This window comes from Pinus tabuliformis, chromosome 5_1 (assembly GCF_031772625.1).
Source record: "Pinus tabuliformis cultivar Carrire ecotype Pingquan chromosome 5_1, CPIR1, whole genome shotgun sequence".
NCBI classification, from domain to species: domain Eukaryota; kingdom Viridiplantae; phylum Streptophyta; class Pinopsida; order Pinales; family Pinaceae; genus Pinus; species Pinus tabuliformis.
The window spans coordinates 492,718,664-492,728,947 of NC_142305.1; the positions used below are offsets into that span (position 1 = coordinate 492,718,664).

The 10,284-nt window shown below is 39.3% G+C and overlaps 1 protein-coding gene across 1 annotated transcript; it reads right to left on the reverse strand.

The window, feature by feature from the left end:
- Positions 1–3,338: 3,338 nt before the first annotated feature.
- LOC149165638 (uncharacterized) lies at positions 3,339–8,701 on the reverse strand. The gene is made up of 2 exons (XM_089429890.1): positions 7,657–8,701; positions 3,339–7,444 (listed from the first exon to the last, which is right to left on the reverse strand). The coding sequence occupies exons 1-2, from the start codon at positions 8,699–8,701 to the stop codon at positions 3,339–3,341; spliced, it is 5,151 nt and encodes a 1,716-aa protein (XP_089286016.1).
- Between the last annotated feature and the right edge of the window lie 1,583 nt (positions 8,702–10,284).

Here is a 10,284-nt window from a genome sequence, read left to right on the forward strand (position 1 = left end):
TTTCGAATCTGATCAGTTGATTCAGGTATATACAATACTCACTTCCTAATAATTTGTTTTTGCAAATCAAAAGAGATCTCGTCAACATTGCAAAGCAATGCGAAACCCGCAATAAGACCCCAAAACCTTTGCACCCCAAAACTTTGGTTCGACTTAGCTTATAATCACTTGCTTATAACAATGTGTTAAATGGCTAGTGATTGAAGCTCAATTGTTGATACCTTGCTATCAAGATCCTTTATTGATCAATCCCATTCATCATCAAGCTACCCGACTATGCAGTCTTCACCAGCCCCATGGTCATCAAAGGTCAGCTTTGTTTAAACATTTTTATTTATTTCAAGTGCATCCATTTTCTATGCAGTTCTTGATTTCTCTCCAACATTTTCCAACATTTGCCAACAATTCCTCTACTGTTCCTCTGTTACTACTTTTTCATTTTGATTTCTTAGAATAAAACCCCTGTAGTACTAACTATATGCTTTGTTTCAAAAATCAGTCAAATCGCGATATAAACAGTATTGGCAATTTCTCTGAGTTTGAGGAGCCAATTCTTCGTCAAGGGAGTTCTGCCAGATTTGGAAGGTACACAAGATTTGAAAAACTTTGTCAATTGATGCTATCATGGGGGGTTTTGCTGATCTCCATTTCTGTACTAATTTCCCTGGCATTGTATATCACCTTTGGCAATGTCACAACAGCTCGTCAGCCTATCGCAAAAACTACAGTTCAAGTTGTAATATCTGAACGCACAGTCGCAGCCATTCTAGGAAAGTCTCAAAATGTTGTTGTTAAAATTCAGAAGCTAAGCTCGTATAAAGAAGCATAAATTTCTGCAAATTCCATGGGATCCCCTTCAACTGAAACTTTTGAAACATGGAGACTTGGAATGAAGTATTGTCATTGCTGACAAAATGACATTGTAATGACAGAATGACAAAATGTTACAGCACAAAATTTGAGTGCCATTTCTTTGACTTGACATAAATGTATTTTGATAAACATGAATTACATTATATTTTGAATTTGGATTCTACTGCCACTGCTTACGCTCCAAAACCAATGTTCTCTATGTAAAAAATATATCTTTTTATATATATTCAATATATCATTACACAATGTATTAGCTTATCATTTTAAATTTTAAATTATATCTTTTAATTCGATTACTATGATATTGCAGAAAGCAAGAGTATAGAACACCAAAAGAGAATGGATTTTTTCTTGGAGATCATGATCAATTTACATTTCAACTCGTAAACTTTAAATGTTTTTTTAATTTTAATTTTAATTTTAATTTTAAAAATAAACTTATCAAAATTATTTTATTATTGTACTTAGATGCTATATTTACCAACCCAAAACTACAAAAGAGGCCAAAAGTCATGTCCTTTTGCATCACAATAAATCATTAATTAAATGCAACAAATTACTAATTACAAATTACATCAATTTACATTTCAACTCGTAAAGTTTAAATGTTTTTTTAATTTTAATTTGCTTATTTTAATTTTTAATTTATAAAATAAACTTATCAAAATTATTTTATTATTGTACTTAGATGCTATATTTACTAACCCAAAACTATCAAAGAGGCCAAAAGTCATGTCCTTTTGCATCACAACAAATCATTAATTAAATGCAACAAATTACTAATTACAAATTAGATGCATTTCAAGTCGTAAAGTTTAAATGTTTTTTTAATTTTAATTTGTTTATTTTAATTTTTAATTTATAAAATAAACTTATCAAAATTATTTTATTATTGTACTTAGATGCTATATTTACTAACCCAAAACTATAAAAAAGGCCAAAAGTCATGTCCTTTTGCATCACAACAAATTATTAATTAAATGCAACAAATTTTTTTTTTTGACAAGATCGGTTGCTATATATTGATTGAAAAAAGTAATAAGGCATGAAGCCATACATAGGTTGCTTCGAGAGCACTACAAATCCAAGGAGAGAGCATGAGGTTCCTATCCTTGAATTGGTTTCTGTAACTTCTGACTAAAAAACATCTATTGCTACTATAAATCCGGATATACTGATGGCACCAAAACTTGCATTTACAGCACATAGTTAATCAATGTCAATACGACTGATATTTCTCGCTGTGGAGTCCTCTGGGCGCTGATCTGCTTCCATTGGCTTTGCGCTTGAAGATGTTGATTTTTCTTTCTGCTTTGCTTCCATGATTTCCCTTAGGATTGTCAGCGATTCCTCAGCGTGAATGCATCTATTGTTGAGTCCGTTGAACTGCTCATGAAGTGAATGAACCCGGTGGAGAAACAGGTTCATTTCTGTGCGGTATTTGGCGTGAAGACTTCTGAACTGCTCATCAAATTTGGCTTCCAGGCTCCGAATCTGTTCAGCGTGCCTGGCTTCCATATTTCGCACTTGATCTTCCAGTATTCTTTGTTGAGCTCTGACCTCTTCGAATTCGGCCTGAAGGTCGCGGCAGTGAAAGCATTGCTCAGAACGAGCCATCACTATTTGGGCTTGGGTTCTATGAGGGTCAAATCCACTGAGATGGTCAGCTGACTCCTCCTTGCTGCGGGAGAAGAAAAAGAGGGGCCGGATGATGAAGCGAGGGGTTGAAAGAAGAGAGCTGGAGGTTAGTGAAAATAAACAGAAGGGTTTCGAGCTTACAGTTCTCGCTTTCTGGATGAGAGCAGGGATATAAAAGGAAGTCTGGTTGATAGCGCTCAAGATTGAAGGGGAAAAACTTGAAGTTAGAGAGGATGAGCCAGAGAGGGGCGAACTTAAGGGGCAAGAAGGAAGGATGGGGGACGGCCAGCAAAGGTTCAGAGTATAGAGCAGAGACTAATGAAAGAAAGGCGCTATAGCTCTCAGCTTCCCACTGAAGCTAGCCCTGAAAAAAACCACGATATAGATTAGAGGATAGATAAACAAAGCAAGAAGAATCGATACCAGCGATGGAGTTCGTCTTCGAGTCTGGACAAGAGCGCCTTCTTCGTTCCAGCGAGGCTGCTCTTGTTCATAGCAGTGTATGACAAATATTTGCCTTCCTGTGCCCGTATTTATGGATCGGGACCAACAGTAGCCTGAATACATAACAGAGATCGGATCCTCTGCATTATTGTGATATTTTCCTATATCTCTATGACGATTCGCTGGAGCAGTGAAACTGTTCTTCCGTCCATCGCTGAGATGATTATTTTCCCTCGGGATGTCAGCTATTCTTTGGATCAAGACCTGAATGAGACTGTTTGTGCACTTCATACTCTCAATCGACTGTCCTGAGTCTGTTGTAACCATGCCCGTCACACGCTTGCTGGATTTACGCGCCTGGGCAATGTCAGGATCGGCCTGCTTCATGGCAGAGGCTGGAAAAATTCTCTGTGACTGTGCCTCAATGCACCTTCCGGTTGTCCAACTGCATTATTTGCATGTTTATCCGCTTCCCCATTGTGTGTGCGGAGGATGTGACAGAATCGGATTTTTTCAAAGTATTCGGTGAGGAGATTGATGCGTTGGATATGTTGCTGAAGATTACTGTTTGGGGATCTCCTGTAATGGTTCATGAAGCCAATGATTATTGAGGAGTCTCCTAGGACAAGAGCTTTTCTAATTCCCATGCTTTTTAATTGCAACAATCCTTGATACAGAGCAAGAGCCTCTGCATTATTATTTGTTTTTTCTCCTAAACTCCATTCATAGTTGCAGATTTCTTCTCCTAATTCATCAATGATAACACCTCCTGCGCCTGCTGGTCCTGGGTTGGACTTTGAGGCGCCATCAAAGAATAAGGTTGAGCAGTTGTTACTCAGAATCCACCTTTTGAACTCCTGGGTTGGTAGTCTAATTTCCCAATCCTTGGTCTTATGTTGATGCTGCCTATAATTTCTCCGAATACTCTGTTGTTGACCTGAGCGACCTAGAATATGCTTGATCATGAGCCTCTCCTCAACTGAATAGTCTGTTGCTTTAATTGTTCCTGAGTATTTGACTGCCATCGTCTCCTGCGCCAAGAGGTGAGCACTGCTACATGTCTTCCAAACATTGCCCTCTTTGTTTTGAAATATTTTCTTGTTTCTTGTGAGCCAGATTTTCCAAAGAAGGTTGTGGGGAATGATATCCCATGTTCTTTTGACTATCTTGCTCCGTTTATCTTTCCAAGGGCAATTCCTTGTCCAATCTTGGATTGTCTCTGCAATGTTTTGCTGAGGTTGCCATGTTATATTGCCCAAGTTGGCCATAATGGTCCAGCATTTCTTCGCGAAGATGCAGTCAAGAAATAAATGGTGGATGGTTTCCTCCTCGGAGCAGCAGTTAGGACAGATTGAAGGTCCATGTACCCCTCTCTTTCTAAGGTTTTCCGAAGTGAGGATTCTGCCCTTTAACAGCAGCCAAATGAAAAATTTGACCTTGGGGATGGCCTCAGACTTCCATATTATTCTCCATTGATTCCAGACCGAGGTCTGATAAGTATTGTTGCATATGAATTGATAGCCAGATTTAATGGTGTAACATGAGCCCGTGGGGTCCCATCTAAACCCATCTACTGCTCCTTTTTTTATGGGGGCTCTGTTTTGAAGATTTTTATGGAGGGCTTGGTAGCTTGAATCCAAGTGTGGGGGAATAACTGGAAAATCCCAGCTAGTCCAAGCACCATTCTCAGCATCCCATTTTGAAATTTGGTCCATCCTCTGAATGCCTTTGCTGTTAAGATAGAGGATGAAGGGAATGGCTTCTTCAACAGTGTTTAGGGGTTGGTAACCCATGATTTTATCAGTGGCATAATTTATACTGCTCCCTTCCCCCGGAATCTTTGAGGTATTTTGAATGAGAATGGGGATTGCTTTCTTGCAGAGATGCCAGATTTTGGTGGAGTCTCTATTGGGAATATCAGATTCAAGAAGTCTTTGTCTATTGTCCGAGAGGTATTTGCATTCAATGACCTGTTTCCACCAGGCTTTTGGTTCATTAATTAGTCTCCAAGCCATTTTAATCCCAAAAGCGAGATTTAGAATTTTAGGAGCTCTGATTCCCAACCCACCTCTGTCTGGAGATTGTATTACACTTTTCCAATTGACCAAATTGTATCTATTTTTTTCTTTTTTCCCTCCTTGCCATAAAAAATTGCGGAGAGCGACTTCCAGCTTATAGTGGAAAGAAGCAGGAGCTTGGTAAAGAGTGAATCGGTATAAAGGTAAGGAGGAAATACCTGATTTGAGCAAAATTAATCTGCCAGCTGGGTTAAGCCATTGAGTTCCCCATTGCTGAACCTTCCTTTTGACTTTGTCGATTATTTCATTCCAAGTGGTGGCTTTAAGAGAGCCCAAGGTGACCGGCATCCCAAGGTAGGTAAAGTGGTCCCAGGTTGCTTTGAAGGCTACTCCAAAAATGTTAGCAATACTGTGGGCTGTTTGATTGGAAATGTTCCATCCATAGATGCAACTTTTTTGAAAGTTGACTTCTCCTCCTGAGCACGCCATAAATTGATCGAGGAGGCTTTTGAAGCGCCTTGCTATAGTAGTGGATGCCCCACCAATAAGCAGAGTGTCATCAGCAAATTGTGAATGATTGATATTTTTCACTCCGTTCCCAAACTTGATACCAGAGATGAGACCAACTCTTCTGTTGTGATCGAGGATGCTGCTGAAGGATTCAGCCATCAAGATGAATAGATAGGGGGAAAGAGGACATCCTTGCCTTAGCCCTCTTGAGGATTGGAAAGCTTCACAAGGGCGGCCGTTTATGAGAGGCGAGATCCAGGGTCCAGAGATGCAAGTAGCAATGGTGCTAATGAAGTCAAAATTAAAGCCCATTTTCCTCAAAACAGCGAACAAGAAGGAGTGTCTTACTCGATCGAAAGCGTTGGCTAAGTCAAGCTTAAGAACGAAGCCTTTCTCTTGCCTAGAAGTGCTGGAATGGATAGCTTCTTGAACCAAGGTGATGGAATCATGAATTTGCCTATTGGACATGAAGCCTCCCTGATTTTCAGATATAAGGGAAGGGAGCAGAGGCTGGAGCCTGGCTGCTATAATTTTTGCAAAGATCTTATAAGAAGTGTTACACAAAGAAATAGGTCTAAATCTGGAGAAGGAAGTGGGCCGGGTTTCCTTAGGAATGAGGGCGAGAAAAGTTGAATTTGTGAAGCCCCCCATTTTCTTTTTCCTTTGGATTCCTTTCATCATTTTAACAAGATCTTTTTTTATCAAGTGCCAATGATCTCTGTAAAAATTTATAGAGAAACCGTCTGGACCTGGGGACTTGTCAGGCTGTAAAGTCCAGATGGCTTTTCTTATCTCTTCCTTTGTTATTTCACTGTTTAACCTCTCATTCTCCTCAGCAGAGATTTTCCCCGGAAGGTACTTAAGGAAAGCCGAGTAGTCCGTGGCTCCTTGATTTTCAGTGAGAAGGCAATTATAATGGTGGAAGGCAGCTCTTTTAATAGATTCATGGTCATTATGCTGGTTGCCTTGACTATCAGTAATAGTGGTAACATTGTTTCTCGTTTTTTTTGCTGTGGCCTGCTTATGGAAATATGCCGTATTTTTATCACCTTCCTTTAACCATAATTCTCTTGACTTGAGCCTCCATTTGATCTCTTCCGCTCTCTTTATTTGAGTTAGCTGTCCCTGAACCTCCCATTCCTTACTTTTCAGCTGATTAGTGAATCCATGATCTTCTATTTGTTTGTGGATCTCTTCCAATTTCTGCTGCATTTTTTCCTTTATTTTTTCTGGCTCTTGGTAGCTGGCTTTTGCCCAATCCTTGAGTGCCTTCCTTGTGTTTCGAAGTTTTGTTTCCCAAATATGATTTGGGGAACCTTCGACGTGTTTCTTCCATGTTTCTTCTATGATAGCCTCTGCCTCAGCGCTATCTCTCCACAAGGGATTGTACCTGAACGGAATTGGTCCCAAATGAGCGTGGGAGTCCAACGTCAATAGAATGGGGAAGTGATCTGAGGTTGTGGCGCTGAGAATTTTGGTGTGGCCTGCAGCAAAGGACGAAAGAAGGGAAACATTGATCAGTATTCTGTCCAACCTTTCCATAATGTTGCCTGGCCCCACTCTTCTATTGTTCCAAGTATATTTCCTATTTTTTGGTATGATATCCATCAGTTCATGCTCAGCCATTATCATTTCCAGCTGCCTTCTGAAGGGATCGGGGGTGAAGGTGCCCCCCCTTTTCTCATTCGCATGAAGAATTAAATTGAGGTCTCCAGCAAGAATAACATTTGAATTCTGCTCCTTGTCTATTTCTTCCTTCAATTCCTTCCAGCATTGTTCCTTTTCCCGGAAATGGTTGGGAATATAGACATTGTAAATGATTAAGTCACAGCTCTCTTCCTTGTTGACAAGGTTGGTCCTGATCCAGTTTTGGTTGAGGACAGAGGATTTGCAATCCCACTGCTGCTTATTCCACATAGTTGTGATTCCTCCAGAGGCTCCTCTGGAATTGCTACTGGCCCCTGAGAAAGTTTTTTGGGCTTCTATGATTATTTGCATTTCGCTCTGACTTTGCTTGGTTTCCTGAATCAGAACAATTTCGGGTCTTTCTGTTTGAAGAAGATCTCGTAGGGCAGCGGATTTAGAGGGGTGCCCCATACCCCTGCTGTTCCAGGATAAAAGCTTCATCATGAGGCATTCGAGCGAGGAGGTGCTCGCCTCTCAAGTTCTTTACCTGCTGTGTCTTTCTCTTGTGAACCTGTAATAAAAGAATCCATAGGAGTTTGGATCCCTAGAGCTATGTCCTTTTGCGTGCTTTCTTCCCGATGCTGCTTGGCTGACTTTCTGCCTGGTCCAGGTTTCTTGTGGATATCACCGGATGCTCCAAAGTCCTTGGAGGAACTTCTAGTAGTTCTGATGGGGGGAGGTCCAATGACGGGCTGAGATGGGGTCGAAGAAATCAAGGGGGGCTCAATCCGATTCAAGGATGGTTGATCAGGCTGAGGATCATCATAGGATTCCTTCGATTTGTTTCTTGTTAAGATCCTTTCCACTGAGTGAGGAGGGGAAGCTTGGAGGGGGGAAGAGGGGGAGATGCTGGGGCCTTTGGGGGAAGGAGGGGGAGATGGGAGATCCTCTGAAGCAAGGGATCCAAAGGGGTTGGAGGATGAGGGGATGACAGAGGGGAAGGGAGGGGTTCCGGAGTGAGGCACCTCAGGCTCAGGGGGAGGGTTTGACTTCTTCTTTTTCCTTACTATTTCCCATGCTTCCTCAGGGGTTTCAGAAATATTATTGACTTCTGGTTTAGATTTAGAGCACCTATTGGCAAAATGACCGTACTCATGACATACCTTACACTTGAAGGGGAGTTGCTCGTAGTCCACCTGTTGAATATGCGTCCACTGGTCCACTCTGAGCTTGACTGCCTTTGGTAAACCTTTGCCCAAGTCTACCTCCACATAGATCCTCGCACATGCATGCATATTTTCTTTTAGCTCTGATCTATCCACATATTTACCTATTGCGTTTCCAATTGCTCGAACAGATTCATCGGCCCAGCAGTGAAGCGGAAGATGCGGAAGGCGAACCCAAACAGGAACTGCGTTGGGTACATCCATTTCAGGGTCGAAGTCCGGGGTCCAACGATTGAGATAAAGGCCTCTAGTGTCCATGAAGTATGGCCCATTCCTGAAAATTAGATTGCGATCCTCCACTGTTTCGAAGAGGAAGGTGAAGAAGCCTCTTCCACAAAACCTTATCGCAATTTTCCCCTGGACCATGGCGTTCCAGTTTCTTTCCACCCAACGTTGAACAGTTCGAGGGGAGGGCCATAGCCCCGTGAACTGTCCAACCAGGCCGCGTTCAGCCAAGGCTACAACAGATCTCCTTGGAAGAGATGGGGGAAGAGGGATTTCCGGAATTTCATCAAGCTTTTTGATAAATTTTGAGGCAGAAGGTCGGATCCTTTCAGAGATATTCTCTGGGATGAGAGAAGCAAAGGCTTTCTCAAGATCGATCTAATCAGGAGCGGGAGGATCCATCGAGCCTGGGACGCTCAACGGGCGGCAAGGAAAGGGAAGGAGGGGCAGGAGGCCCGGGAGAACAAGAAATGCAGCAGAGGGCTACCCTCAGGGGCAGCACGAACAGCCAGAGACCAATCTCTTAGTATTGTTACTAAACAACTTTCATAATGTTTATTCTAATTAAATGCAACAAATTACTAATTACAAATTAGATGCATTTCAACTCATAAAGTTTAAATGTTTGTTCAATTTTAATTTGTTTATTTTAATTTTTAATTTATAAAATAAACTTATCAAAATTATTTTATTATTGTACTTAGATCCTATATTTACTAACACAAAACTATAAAAAAGGCCAAAAGTCATGTCCTTTTGCATCACAACAAATTATTAATTAACTGCAACAAATTACGTCCTTTTCTTTGCTAATTGGTAATTGGACAAATTTAAAGTTCACACTAAAGTTATGATAAACAATATTTTTAAATAAATAAATCTTTTGTTCTTTTGACCATGGAATAATTCCTCAATCATTGAGATTAACCTGAATCATATCATTTATGTCCAAATATGTTACTAGATATGTAATCTTTCAATCATGGCTGCAAGACTCCATAACTATAATTTTTAAATGCTTAAGTCCTTCTTTGACCTTCGAGAATAATCTATGTAAATATTCAACACTCTCCACCACGAATTTAATTAACAAATTTATATTCATAATTATGTTTATTTGGTCATTATCATTTTATCAATATTTCCATAATATTCAAATGTAAAAAAATAAGAAAATTCTATCTTCTCTGCACCATGGTTATTAAAATACATAACTTGCTTATACACTTTCCTATTATTTTATTATATTTTAATTTTATTATATTTTAAAATCATGGTTATAAAAATTTTATTATTATTTAATTTTATTATATTTTAATTATTAATCTAAGCATTTTTTAAATCATGAGACATTGGAAAATTATATCTAAAACTAATCTTATTTTAAGAAATACAAACTCAACATTATAACAAGATATATGGCAAGTGTCTTTTGAAAATTAATTTTAATCATAATAAGAAAATATAGGACCAATGTCTTTTAAAAATTACTTTATAATTGAAAATAATAAAACAAGTGATTATTTTAAATATAAATGTTAATGTATTAACATACAAATTAAATTATTATTTTAAATAGATGGATAGATTTGTAATATCAAACAAAAAATTTGACATATAATAAAATTGTAACAAGCATTTATTAATTCAATGACATTTCTGACAATTCTTACTTAACAAAGCCAAAGTTCATTACATTTCACTCTTCCCATAAAGTCAAAAAG

What these genes read in the sequence shown, in the direction of transcription:
- LOC149165638 (XM_089429890.1), bottom strand. Translation starts at nt 8,701, where the DNA reads ATGGTCCAGGGGAAAATTGCGATAAGGTTTTGTGGAAGAGGCTTCTTC. An exon ending in ACAAGAGAAAGACACAGCAG is followed by an intron (nt 7,445 to 7,656) that starts GTAAAGAACTTG and finishes AAACTTTCTCAG; the next exon opens with GGGCCAGTAGCAATTCCAGA.